This window comes from Populus trichocarpa, chromosome 14 (genome assembly GCF_000002775.5).
Source record: "Populus trichocarpa isolate Nisqually-1 chromosome 14, P.trichocarpa_v4.1, whole genome shotgun sequence".
Classification (NCBI taxonomy): Eukaryota; Viridiplantae; Streptophyta; class Magnoliopsida; order Malpighiales; family Salicaceae; genus Populus; species Populus trichocarpa.
Window position 1 is genome coordinate 7,172,625 of NC_037298.2, and position 13,655 is coordinate 7,186,279.

The 13,655-nt window shown below is 37.5% G+C and overlaps 2 protein-coding genes across 11 annotated transcripts; one reads left to right on the forward strand and one right to left on the reverse strand.

Annotated features, from left to right (window-relative positions):
• Positions 1-1,043: 1,043 nt before the first annotated feature.
• On the reverse strand, positions 1,044-3,816 carry LOC7455370 (protein DMR6-LIKE OXYGENASE 2). The gene is made up of 4 exons (XM_024585218.1): positions 3,595-3,816; positions 3,234-3,485; positions 2,798-3,136; positions 1,044-1,286 (listed from the first exon to the last, which is right to left on the reverse strand). Exons 1-4 carry the CDS (start codon positions 3,814-3,816, stop codon positions 1,044-1,046), a joined length of 1,056 nt encoding a protein of 351 aa, XP_024440986.1.
• Positions 3,817-6,297: 2,481 nt separating this feature from the next.
• LOC7486811 (protein LATE ELONGATED HYPOCOTYL) lies at positions 6,298-13,637 on the forward strand. Of its 10 annotated transcripts, none has more exons than XM_052446918.1 (8): positions 6,301-6,592; positions 6,822-7,282; positions 7,404-7,515; positions 7,723-7,784; positions 11,149-11,373; positions 11,464-11,749; positions 11,843-12,906; positions 13,038-13,637. In XM_052446918.1, the coding sequence occupies exons 2-8, from the start codon at positions 7,244-7,246 to the stop codon at positions 13,449-13,451; spliced, it is 2,202 nt and encodes a 733-aa protein (XP_052302878.1). In that variant the 5' UTR covers positions 6,301-6,592; positions 6,822-7,243; the 3' UTR covers positions 13,452-13,637. The 10 variants fall into 10 exon arrangements, with proteins under 10 accessions (XP_052302880.1, XP_052302878.1, XP_024441065.1 ...); XM_024585297.2 differs by having other exon boundaries at positions 6,822-6,918; positions 7,093-7,282; positions 11,464-12,906; XM_052446917.1 differs by having other exon boundaries at positions 6,822-6,918; positions 7,150-7,282; positions 11,464-12,906.
• Positions 13,638-13,655: the final 18 nt, after the last annotated feature.

Here is a 13,655-nt window from a genome sequence, read left to right on the forward strand (position 1 = left end):
CAACATAATGGCTAGCTAGAAGACACAGTATCCGGTCCACAATCTTAGGTGCTCGCTGGGGTTATAAATTAAGAAGACACATAATGGCCCTGCTTTTGATAATCTCTCTAATAGCTCACCTAAGGGAAGACCAAACTACCTGACAGTATCATGGCATAAAAGCAGTCCTCTTCACTTGTATCCTGTACAGTGAACTTCTTGTGTGATTTTTTTGAAGCCATATATATATGTCTTATTGTTTCTGTATTTTATGTATGCTTGTCCATTACCAGAGTTGAAGGCAAAGAAAATAAGTATGATTACTTTGGATTGCGATGAAGTATAAAATTTTTGGGATGAGTTATTGATCACGAAAATGACTGTTCTTGCTTCAAATGGCATGAAACAATTCAATCGACGGAAAATACAAGCTGTGCTAACCACAATAATCTGTTTCCTGTGGTGGTGCATCACCTCATTGTTTGTCACTCACCATGTTGATTGTCGAACGAATTCAAGTTACGTTCAGAAACTATTCGCAGGTTGTAGGATAAGGAGCAGACTGACAGAAAAGTCTAATACAAGCGACAGCTCTGTCCAGAAGAAGAGGAGACCAGCAAAAGGATTCTTACAGATTATATATATTGCACAAGCTTATTTATTCTTGCCTTGCGCCGAGTGGAGTTCCCATCCGTAGCATATGTAGAAGGTTTTGCCTCTTGTAGGATATAAGAACGGCTTCAGTACCCTACCAATCTCTTTCTAGCTAGAAACTCACTAATATCTCTAAACCAGGCTGAAATGACGGATGTCATACAGGGGATTTAGCATGGATGAAGCTGATACAGAAGGCTAGTGTCTCCTATGTTATTACAGATCAAGACAGACATTTAAACATACAAAATCACTTATTTGTCTTCACATACAAATGGAAAGCTTTATTACAGTCTCATACTTAACAGCTATGGTAAATGCATTTAATTTGCTCCGCATTACCAATCCAAACTCCAAGGTAGATGATAAACATACATAAGCATGGATGAAGTTACATTGGAAAGGAAAATTCAGTTCTTAAACATGCCCAGACAGGTCTCAGTTGCAAGCCCATGGTTCCAGAACTTCTGGTAGTACTCACTGTAAGCAAAGTTCCTATACAGAGCAGGGTGATCATCATCAATTAGCGATGGGGCTGGTCCAATAACTGCATCATGTGATGGGCAGTAGAATGTAGGGATAGAGATCCTCTCCTTGTCGCGGTCCACCACGGCCCGATGGAGCACACTCCTGTAACGATCATTGCTAATGACCTACAAAGACAGAAACTTAGATGGATCATAAGCAACAGTTTACTGGTTAGCAAGGCAAAACAAGATAACTATCTAACAAATATTTTCCAAGTTTCTAGATTAACAAATAATCTATGATTTGATTCTGAAATGGCAGCCTAACTCGCCCGCAAATGGTTTACCTTAACAGTTGACTGGGTTTGAATCAATGGCAGTCTAACTTTTTTTTGTTTGTGTCCTTTACAAACACAGATATTTTTATATCAATTTACAAAGTAAATTTCTTTTTTGGATCATCCAAATTAATACACATTCTACGCACATCGACATGATGGTGTTGTCTTCGTTGTTTTACAGTACAAAGATGCCATTACCTAGTTCGTCGTCCCTTGAAACCATGGAGTTGTTTTCATTTTTGGATGTTGTGTCCTCCACCGATTTCTTCTACTTTATCATCCTCTTTGGGTCAAAACGCATCCTCTGACCTCTAGGGACCCGTGTGAGGTTTGCCTTTGTTTCATTTTTTTCTCCAATACTTTTCTCTATTTTATTTTTTCCATCTGATTCAATTTATATATTTTTCTTCATTTTATTTTCTAAGAATTTGTTAAAATTATATATATATGTTTCTCTTTCTTTTTCCAAGCGCTTTAAATCTTTCCCTTCCCTCTTGCATTTCTTAAAGACAGCAATGTCAAAATAGTTAGCGAGTATATTGTTTTTTATTTGAAAATACCTCTTCCCTTACTTGCCTTTTCTATATTTTATTTTTTATATTTTTTAAGAATGCACTTAATTAGAAAAATAATTTTCATAAATAATTTAATATGTTTTCCATTTATGAATTAATCAAACACACGCACAATTTCTTGAAAAATTTAGCAAACATATACCGTAATATATATATATATATATATATATATATATATATATTACAAATCAACCGACTATAATATCCAACAACCATTTTTTTTTCATATTTATGTAAAATATTGTACCATTTTTTTCAAGTTGAGTTGGACGTGGGTATGTGTACGAGACACACACCTTTTATATTAATTAGATCCCGAGTCTCATCTTGTTTGGGAGTGTAGTTGTAATTGTTTTTTAAAGTGTTTAATTTTCACTCAGAAATATATCAAAATAATATTTTTTTATTTTTTAAAAATCATTTTTAATATCAGCGCATCAAAATGATATAAAAATATCAAAAACATATTAATTTGAAGTAAAGAAAAACAAAAATTTAAATTTTTTCAAAAACATTTTTGAAACGCAAAAATAAATAAGGCCGAAGTGTCGTGTTCAAACAATCGGAGAGATGGATGGGGATTTGGGAAATGGCTCGTGGGGTCGCCCGAACCGAGAGAAAAAAGAGTTCATAGGACCAAAAGGTAATTGAACCATTCCTACTGCAGTACTGCAGGTATGGATCATGGACTGATCATCTAGAGTTGTGTGTGGAACAAGGAAAAGAAAAAATCCTTTTTGTGGGAGAAAGGCAAATCAGGCACTCCTAATCCTTTCCTTACCTGTATCTGATCCCCAATGTTGACAATAAACGTATATGGAATCGGGTTTATAGCAACCCATTTGTCATTTTGGAGCACCTGCAAGCCCGGCACATCATCCTGCAGAAGTATGGTGATGGCATTAGGATCAGCATGGGCAGGCAATCCATACGTGAGCTCTGGTTGTGGACAGGGAGGATAGTAATTAACAGCCATATGTTGCCCATGATTGCTCAATGCCTTACTGATGTAATCTGTTTCAAGACATAAGCTCTCTGATATTGCTTCAAGCAGTCTGAGTGATAATTCTCTAGCATTCCTGCAATACTCGGCAACATCTTCTCTGCACACCACGAAGTTCTGTTAACCATGAAAGCAAAGACAGGAAAATCTCAAAATACATACAAAAATGCAATCAATTAGAGAGAATTTTGTTCTCCATATAGGTATGGGGTACGTGCCTGAAAGATGGAGGGTTGCTCGGCCATTCATGAATGTAGTCTTCCAGTGGGTAGCAGTGAAGTCTTAGGAAATCCCTCCAGCTGGATACAGTTTCAGTTTTCACATTGAAGCTAGTGGAGAGCCTTGTTGTCTTCGTTGGATCATCAGAGTAATTCTTCAGCCTCTCTCTCTCAGTTAGATGGAAAAATTCCTTGGAAACGCGTAGCGTGCCATCAATCACCTTGTTCGGAATTCCATGGTTTTTAACCTTCAGAAAATAAAAAATTTAAACGAAATGATCACCATAATATAATTTACAATGTCTCATCAAATCTAAACTAAATTTTCGAATGAAGCAAAAAGGCAAATATATGTGCCTGAAAGAAACCATGGGTTTGGCAAGCTTGGCCTATCTCTCCGACAATGCTAGAGCGGTTAGGACCTTCAAGGCCTTGGAGATCAATTAGAGGAATAGAACCATCCGAGGATAGAACTTCACTAAATTTTGGTCGGGCAGATACAGGTCTGATGTAATTTGAGGGAACATAGCTTGCAATAGACACAAGATCAGATAAGAGTACTGGCTTTCCAGTAGCCATTGCAGTCACCTAATTGATCCTGCCTTCTGAAGATTTTCAGGCTGTGTGCTGGTACGTGAGGTGGTGAGCTAGGTCATATATATATATATATATATATAGGCTGGGGCTTTTTTTTTTTTTGTTTTTCTTTTAACAGGACTGTAAACTTCAGTGTAACGTACAGTTCATTGGTTTTTTTTTTAAATAATCTTTTTAAAGCATAAATCACACCTTTTAAAAGTTATAAAAAACATGCTTTTAATTAAAAAAAAACCACCATATCTCCCATCCAAATAGACCAATATATCTATAGAATTCAAAATACAACTTTTCTGTCAAATTAAAAAAATAACTTGACAATAGTTATCAAGCATAATTAATTAATTAATTTTGAAAATTAATTAATTAATTAAATTAAATTAAATTCAAAAGTAAAAAATATTTATTTTTTATAATGACAAGTGCATATTCATTATGAAAAATAATTTCCCTCCAAATCTTTTTATTCAATATCAAAATCTATTGATTTGATATCTTTTACTTTATAGAGTACAATAAAAACATTTTTTTTATTTTCAATACGGGATAGAATTATTTTTATTTCCTTATATTCAAACTATTATAATATTTTCTGTGTGTAAGAATAACATATCACAATCTATCATTACTCATCGTTGAATGTTTTGGCAAAATAAATTAAAAGATTTAGCCGTCTTTGGACGCTAGCCATCTTTCAGAGGAGGCAGTAAAATTGTTAGGCTATTGGCTTTGGACTTCACCTTTCTAACAAAAAAAGAGTCTACTTCAGTTGTCGGCAACACAACATACAGGCAGGAAAGTTGGTCCACTGAGCTCAGTTGCGAGTTTGGGTTTTAATTGTTCCCGTCAGAAGTTGCATGTAGCTAGGAACTCCTTTTTCTTTCTTCCTCTTGAATTGCGCAAATACGTTATACAACAAATCTCGAGATCTGTCATCGATGCATGTATTTTTATGGACTTAAAAAGACACCGCGAGCATGGTTTGATTAATTAATTTATCAATTAGTGTTGGGTTTTAGCTTTCATGTATGCCAAATTGATATTTTCTTATTCATTCATCTTCACATCCTCGACTATCTACATCTATATTTTGGTTGGATCTGCAGAAGTTGGACAGAGCTACTAATCCAAAGATGGAGTGTGTCTAACTGGTTGGAAGATGCCTAATATATAGTGGTTCTGTCAAACTTAATACAAATGGTGCGATGAGATTTTCCATAGAAAGAGCAACTACAGGTGGGCTTCTCAGGGACTGCACAAGATATTTCTCTTACAATATTGGTATTTGTTCAATTCCTAGAGCTGAATTATGAGGCATACTTATTGGTTCACACCTCACATGGGAGAAAGACTTCAGGACTGTTATGGTGGATTCAGATTCTGCAGTGCAGTACTAAATCTCATTCAAGGTACTCAAACCAGTAATAATTCTAATATCCAAATCATCAACTCTATCCAAGAACTCCTTACGCTACCATGACAGGTTTAAATTCATTATGTTTATAGGGAGGCTAGTCTCTGTACGAATTGGATGGAAAATCATGCTTTCTCTCTTGAGTTAGGTATTCACTCTTTTGCTTCTTGCTTTTCTAGGTGTTTTATTGCTCTTCTGAAACACATGTATGGGACTGTGTTTCTTAAAATTATGTTCTTTGTAATTCTTTTATTTTAGGCTTTAAGCCATCCTTTCAATCCAAAAATAAAATCAAGAACAAAGAAAATTCAAGTGGTTCATATTTTAAACTTTGCAGACTTGATCTTGTGCACAGAAAAGCAACTATCTCCCAATTGTTTTCGAAAAAAGAAACCCGAATTCATCTGTCTAGTTACACCATCGGCCCAGTTATTGGCCCAGCTCACAAAAGCAGGGCTGCCCTATTGCCTCCACCTTCTAGATTTTTTACCAAACACGCTACTTCCAGATTCACCAAGAAATAAGAAACGTTTAACGGGCAAGATGGTCACGAACTTCCATCCCCTTGATCACACCGTCCATTACCAAACTACCCCATAGTCAAAGATAACGGCACTGGACGAACCTCACGAGCATTCACTGGAGTAGAAAACATGTGCCCTTCTCCGCTTTTTCTTCATAAACCGCCACGTAGCGGTATTATTCTCCACGCTGGCATAAAACTGTCCACTATTTCCAGTTTACCCTTACGTACATAAACGCTACCGTATAGAACCGATCCTTCGCAAAGAGCCACGTCACCAAAGGACCCCACAATCAATATTGGCTTTTACGGACTTAACCTTGAGAGCTAGGAGTTTGTGGTGGAGATTTGAAGATGGAGTGAGGAGAGCCAAAATGGGGAAAAAGTGCAGGGGTGTGCTTTAGACTAATCCGCCACTAAATAATTGCCACATGGCATTATCTCTCCCATTTCTCCCTCATAGTTCAGCCTTCAACTTCAATAGCAGCCTCAAATAATAAAAATTAATAAAAACAAAAATAAACCCACAAAAAATTATAGTGGCTGAGATTGTTCCTTGGTGTAGTTTCTTCTGGTGTTAAAGGTCTCACCGAAACTTGGAGTTCGCGCTTCTCTCTGCTTTTACTTCTGCTTCTTCTTCTTCTTCTTCTTCTTCTTCTCTTCAGTTCTCTCTCGACACAGAGTTTGCCGTTTCCTTTCCCCCCTAATTTCCGATCCACCATTGCCTGAAACAGCGAGTTCTCCATTGAGCTCAGTGCGTGCATGATCACGAACTCTATCAGTACTTCTACAGCTTTACTTCACCATGGCTTTCTCTCAAGGTACCTTCTCTCATATCTAGGTATTATTTCTTTTCACTTTCCGTTTGGTTGCCGAGAAAATTCAACCAGATTTTTTCCCTCAAAATTCACCCAGATTGTTAAATCAGTGTAAATTTTCGATATCTTACTTAAATTTTCCTCGGAATCAATTGTAATGTACTGTTGAATTTATCGGAAGCTGTTTTTAGTTACTGATTTGGATTTCACTGTTTTTTTTTCTCTTGGGAAGGAATTGGAGTCCATGCGTTCGTTTTGGTGAGGATTCTGAATAAAGGAATTTTCTTTTAAGTTGTAGCGGAGAAGCGTGTCTCTCTCTATCTGTTCTGGTGGATTCTTTTATGTTCTTGAATGATTTATCATACATGCATTCTACGTTTATACTATTAGTAATATTAGAAGTATATTTATGCATATACGTAGAAGTATAACTACATACATACGGATTAAACAGAGAGACGGATCTCTATCGATTGTTGTTTTTTGTGTCTGTGTGTTTGCAGTAGTATTGAATAATCTGATTTTGTGAAGTTGAAATAAAACGACGGCTTTATTTGTAGTATTGAGTGTTGCAAGAAATGAAGGGAGATTTCTTTTTTATCCCTTGCTCGTTAGAGAGGATTTGAAGCAGCGTTGGCTGCCTAAGGTCCACTAATGGAAATATTCTCTTCTGGGGAAGACTTGGTTATTAAGGTAAAAAAAAAAAAAATCTATAGATTATTATTAATCTTACATATTTCTTTCAAGTTGAAATAGTATTAGTTTTAAGTGCTAATTTAATTTTATCTGAATTATTAAGTTGTGTTAATGATAGACAAGGAAACCATATACAATTACCAAGCAACGAGAAAGATGGACAGAGGAGGAGCATAGCAGGTTCCTAGAGGCCTTGAAGCTCTATGGACGAGCTTGGCAGCGAATTGAAGGTCTAATTTTCATATATCTTTTAATTTTTTTTTAATTTTTATTGAAGTGGGCTGATTTATTGTAATTTATGGAGTGTTTTTAAAATTAAACTAGGGGAATGATATGGATATTCCTTATAGGAATGCATGAAATACTGTTCTTGTGTATTTTACTCTTAATTGGAGATCGGTCTCTTATCTCTGTGTTTTCATCGTGGTGGTGTGCAGAACATATTGGTACAAAGACTGTCGTTCAGATCAGAAGTCATGCACAGAAGTTCTTTTCAAAGGTCAGTATCCATCTGCCTTTATATCAATTGTATATTTTTCTGCTTCTATATTTTTTGATTTGGTGTATCATTGTTGATCCTTCAGTTGCATGCCTTTTTAATTGTAGAATATTTTCTATTTTAATATCATTTGCCTCAAGGTTATTTTGTCATCATATATGTAATTTGAATTTCTGGTCATTTATCTAGAAGCAAACTGTTTCTTGTGCTTGGGAGTGATTAGAGTGTATATGTTGCTCTCAGACATGCTCATTGCACAACACCCTCACAGCTTATCGATTTTTTTGTGAGATTGACTGCAGGAGACTACTTGCTTGGGACTTATTTGAACTTATAATTGACTACATCCATGCATAAGAGTTAATAATATTTAACTTGCCTTTTTTGAGGAAGAGGAGAGATGGATATTGAGGTTTGTTTGTTACTCCCACCTTTTATCCTTCATCTTTCAGAACATCCTCCCATAAAATATTTCTCTCTATAGATGCTTGGTCATTAAGTAGTCAGGGAAAGTTAGAGAAAAGAATATGGTGTTTGAAACACAGTTTTTTTTCCTGAAATAGAACTAGTAGTTACACAATGTGCTTAGAAGCCCAAGGAAAATTGCCACTTAAGGTTTTTAAGCAGTTTACACACCACCAGTCAATATCTTTGATTAAGTATCTATTAGTGAGATAACTACTGGGGAAATTTTGCTTTTTGTATATTGTTTTCCCTTTTACTGTCTCTGCAGTCATGTAGGCGGTACCTTTGTCTGTTACAATAGGCAAACTTCATATTGACCTTTTAGGTAAGCTGAGATTTGGGAAACTTAATTTGACATATGCTGTGGAGAATATAGGCTCATGTCAGCCAACATTTTCTACTTTGGACAAATTCGGTACTATTCCAAAATCAAACCCATGATCATTATAGGTTTGAAATGGGCATGGAGATTTTTGTGCTGACAAAATCTGCTTCCAATAATACATGAGGGTTGGAAGTTTCATTTTGGGCTGTTTAGTATACCTGGACTGGAGTATCTGAAATTCCCTGATGCTTTCTTTCTATTATGACCACCTTCCACTTTTGAATGTCATCCAGATCACTGTACTAGCTTGTCAATGTAGCTACTTGGATTTGATCTTATATCATCAGGTGGAAGTTCATCGTAATCCACGATGCTGTTAATTTTTTTGTGCTGACATATGGTGGTGCTGATGACCACTTAGTTTCTTTTCTTACCACTTTTTAATAGGAATCTGTGTACTTTGTGCTGTTATGAAGATTATATCTGAACCATGTGGTGTTCTATACCAAGCCATTAAAACTTCAGTCAACACCAATGTTTGATAGACATACACTACATCGAAAGGCACTAACTTCTAAGAAAGGGTCCTACTGGAGTTCAGAAAGATCTAGCATACTTTCATATGGTTACACTGTGTTTAGTCAGTTCCGTAGAATAATGAACAACACATTGGAGATTGATGATCATTTTGGCAGTGGCACTTGGGAAATCTGGATCTTTGATTAGTGACAACAGTGAACTTGCTAATCAATTATGTTAACATTCATTCATGAAATAAAGTTATATGACTTCGTTCAAATAGCCACTTCAGTAGATCTTGGCTGTTTTTTGTAGCCCTTTTGTGGATTATGGCAGTAGAACCTGGGCTAGGAATATTTGAGAAAGTTAATGGGAGAGGGGCATGCTTGCTCTAGTAATCAACAGGCTTGTCCGGTCTTATTTGGACGGGTGACCCCAATTTTTGTTCAAAAAATTGCTTCTTCCCGTTTTCTGACTGTCATATCCACCCTTCTTCCTTGAAGAGCAGAGTACCATGATGGTGTGAATGAAGTCCAGGATTTTTTTGTTATCAACCTTGGGTTGTTTTCCACAGGTAGATTTCCCTTCTTTTAAAAGACTAAAGGTAGCATTGATTTTTGCTAAAAAGAGTAAAATAACTAATTTCAAGATTTTAGTCAATATATTAGTTTCAAATGAAGTCGCCATGTGAACAGAGATGGGTATCCCAAGCTAGTAATGTGTGAAGATATACAGTCTCCTTGATATTACTTATTGTTCAGTCAGAAATTGGAACAAACATGCTCTTATCGTTTATTTTCCTACATAATCTGTGAAGATTCTGAATTTGTTCAGTCAGAATTACACAAAAATGTGCCTATGAAAAATCTCATGGTCCGTTTCTGTCTGTCCCAACTTGATCACCATGTGTATTTTTCTGTCCTGACAATAAGCGGGGATGATTTGGCCAATTAGTCAAGGTGACTGCTTGGCCAAACCAGTCCCCTTTTTTTTAAAATATGAACAGTAGTGAGTGTATGCACAAATGTACTCTTTATAAATGTTCAATCAAACTAACTTTACAGCATATTCAACTGATTAGGAGAGACTAGGGAACTAAACTACTTTAGCTTCTGATTTGAAAGAGTGCCACATGATTGAAGGTGGACACTTTTGTGAGGACTTGCAAGTTTCGGAGTTCAAGGGGTTAAGTGGGAAGGCTTTATTTTTTGAAAATGAAAGGAACGAGTATCGCTAAGAAACCCCATATTCCTATGCTTATTCTGAACGAAACTTTTCATAAATGTTACAAGTAAATGTCTACTTAGGATGAGGTGGGGGGTCACTAGGCCATTGCAGAGAATCTGCATGAGAGTGCCAAATGAGCAAGTGAAGGAGGATACTATCTGAGTAGCATATTTCCTTTTCCTTTGGTGCATGAGTGCATTTTTTTTTAGAGGACCTTATGGAAACTCTTGAAAGTTGGGTGTTTTAATTTCTCATATTGAGGAGGTTGATGCATCGGATTATTCCTTTTTTGTGTGTGTGCGCGTGCCGATTAGTACAGCAGGCATTGGATGTTTAGCATGAAGATTTGGACCTAGGAACAACACTGAATGCTGTATAAAGGGGCATGGAGGTAATGTCATCTCATAAAATTCTCATCTTGTCCAGCAACATTTTAGGCGATGGGTTCTGGGATAGAGTGGCATGATTGGATTATTGAGGTAGCAAAAATTTCTGCTCAGGCTTAATGCATCTGATCTGACAATATTATCAACCTAAATTTATTCTCCTTTTTGTGTTCCTGTTTTGATACTGGAAAGTTTTTTGATATGTTACTATATTTGGTTTATGGCCTATTCTTCTCAATCAAAATAACATGCTTTCTCAGAGTTCATAGAATAGAGTTTCACACTATATATTAGAAGTTTTAGAGAAACATTTGTCCCATAATAGAATATTTTCCCGCCGAGGTGTTACCCATGATTGTGGACTACTGCCAAATTGCGGAGCAGATCTTTTTCTTGTATTTTTCTTCTTTGTTGAGGATGCTAACAAATATTTCCCTTGCAGTTGGAGAAGGAGGCTGTTGTTAAAGGTGTTCCAATAGGACAAGCACTTGACATTGACATTCCACCACCACGTCCCAAAAGGAAACCAAGCAATCCTTATCCTCGAAAGATAGGCGTGGGTCCTCCCGCATCACAGGTGGGAGCAAAGGATGGAAAGCTTTTAACTTCAGCTTCTTTTCCGTGTTGTAAGCAGGTTTTAGGCTTGGAGAAAGAACCACTTCCTGAGGTGAACTGTCACTGTCATTTTCTTTTGTCCCTCTTCATTCATTTAGCTGTTTCTTCCCCTAATATCTTCTTTATATTGTACATTCTTCAGAAACTTAATGGAGATGAGAGGCCAACCAATGCTAAGGAAAATCAGGATGACAATTGCTCAGAAGTATTTTCCCTTCTCCAAGAACCTCACTGTTCTTCTGTACCTTCAATCAACAAGAATTCTGTACCAACACTAGATATTCTCAAAAAGGCTAGCCCTTTCAGGGAGTTCGTATCTTCACCGAAGGAGGGAAATCATGATGCAAGTAATCAATCCTCTGTCACCGTCGAGCTTGGAGCAAATCAAAAGTTGGACAACTCTGATGTCAAACAGGATAACAGCACTAGTGAGTTTTCAAAATCAGAAAACTTTTGCTCTTTTTCTGAGAAATTGTTTCAGCAAAAGAAATCAGATGATTTTATTGGAGCATTGCGAACAGATGGGATGCAAGCCATGCAGAACTATCCAAGGCATGTCCCTGTGCATGTTCTAGATGGGAGCCTGGGAACATGTATGCAAACTCCTCCCTCAGATTTTTCGTTTCAGGAATCCATGTTTCATCCAATAGGAGAAATTCCAGCATGTCCTAATTTATATTCACATCCTGCTGCATCCAAAACCACTGATCATCCAAATATTTCACCGAGATCCTCTATGCATCAATCATTTCCAAGTTTTCCTCCTCCCTTTACCCCAACTCATCATAATCAAGATGACTACAGATCTTTCCTCCACATATCCTCCACATTTTCAAGCCTCGTTGTATCTTCTCTGCTACAAAACCCGGCAGCCCATGCTGCAGCAAGCTTTGCATCTACCTTTTGGCCCTATGGAAATGTGGAGAGTTCTGCGGATTCTCCAGCATGTGCCCAAGGAGGTTTCCAATCCAGGCAATTGAACTCTGCTCCTAGTATGGCAGCTATTGTTGCTGCTACAGTGGCAGCAGCAACCGCATGGTGGACAGCGCATGGACTACTTCCCATGTGTGCCCCTCTTCATACCTCGTTTGCCTGCCCTCCTGCATCTGCAACTGCAATTCAGTCTGTGGATACTGGTCAAGTTTCTGCAACCAAGACAGAAAGGAAGGAAACAGCTGAAAATCCTTCTTTGCAGGGACAAATACAGGGCCCAGAGCACACTGAAGCATTGCAAGCTCAAAACTCAGCATCTAAATCACCAAAGATAACATCATCAGACTCTGAAGAGAGCGGAGGCCCAAAGCTAAATACTGGACCAGAAGTTATTGATCATGAGTTGACTACAAAACCTCACGAGGTCCAGGATTCAAGCAAAACAAAGAGCAGAAAACTGATTGACCGTTCTTCATGTGGTTCAAACACACCTTCTAGCAGTGAAATAGAGACAGATGCATTAGAGAAGGCTGAGAAAGGCACGGAAGAGCCAAAAGAAGATGATGCAAATCATCCAGCTTCCGAATCTAGCTCTCGCCACAGCAGAAGCAGTAGCAGCATGAATGATTCATGGAAAGAGGTCTCCGAAGAGGTGACTACATAGATATATTTCTCTGTTGATAAAATATATAATGGCATTCCTGTGACCCAGAAGAGTAGCTTATGATTGTATTTTTTATTTTGCATCTATCTCCACTCTTCTTATGTTACAACTTCTATCAGGGGCGGCTGGCATTTCAAGCACTCTTCGCTAGAGAGGTATTGCCCCAGAGCTTCTCACCTCCACATGATCTGAAGAGTAAGATGCACCAGAATGAAGATGCTGGAGAAAAGAAAGATGCAGATGAGAAAGATGGAGATGCATCACTGATAAATCTCAACAGTAAAACGTGGGAGTGCTGCTCTGGTCATCAAGAAGGGGAGAAAAATGCTTTGTCTAGATGTGAAAACTATGGGGAGGAGGAGCTGCTGACGATTGGGCTTGGACATGGAAAGCTTAAGGTTCGTCGAACCGGATTTAAACCTTACAAAAGGTGTTCACTGGAGGCCAAAGAAAGCAGGACCGGAACCGGCAGCGGCCAGGGCGAGGAGAAAGGCCCCAAGAGGTTACGTTTGGAAGGAGAAGCTTCAGTTTGATACTTGATATTGCTTGCTTGAATAAGGGAAAACCTTTGTTTTTGCATGTAATTTATAATATCCTCGCTTGCCTATCATTCCTTTTATGTTTAAATTAGAGTATCTGCAACCCACAAGACTTGTCGTGTAAGTGTGTGTACTATATGTCGACATTGGCTTATTTACTTTCTTGAACCCATTACCGCATTTAAGAACTCCGTTAAA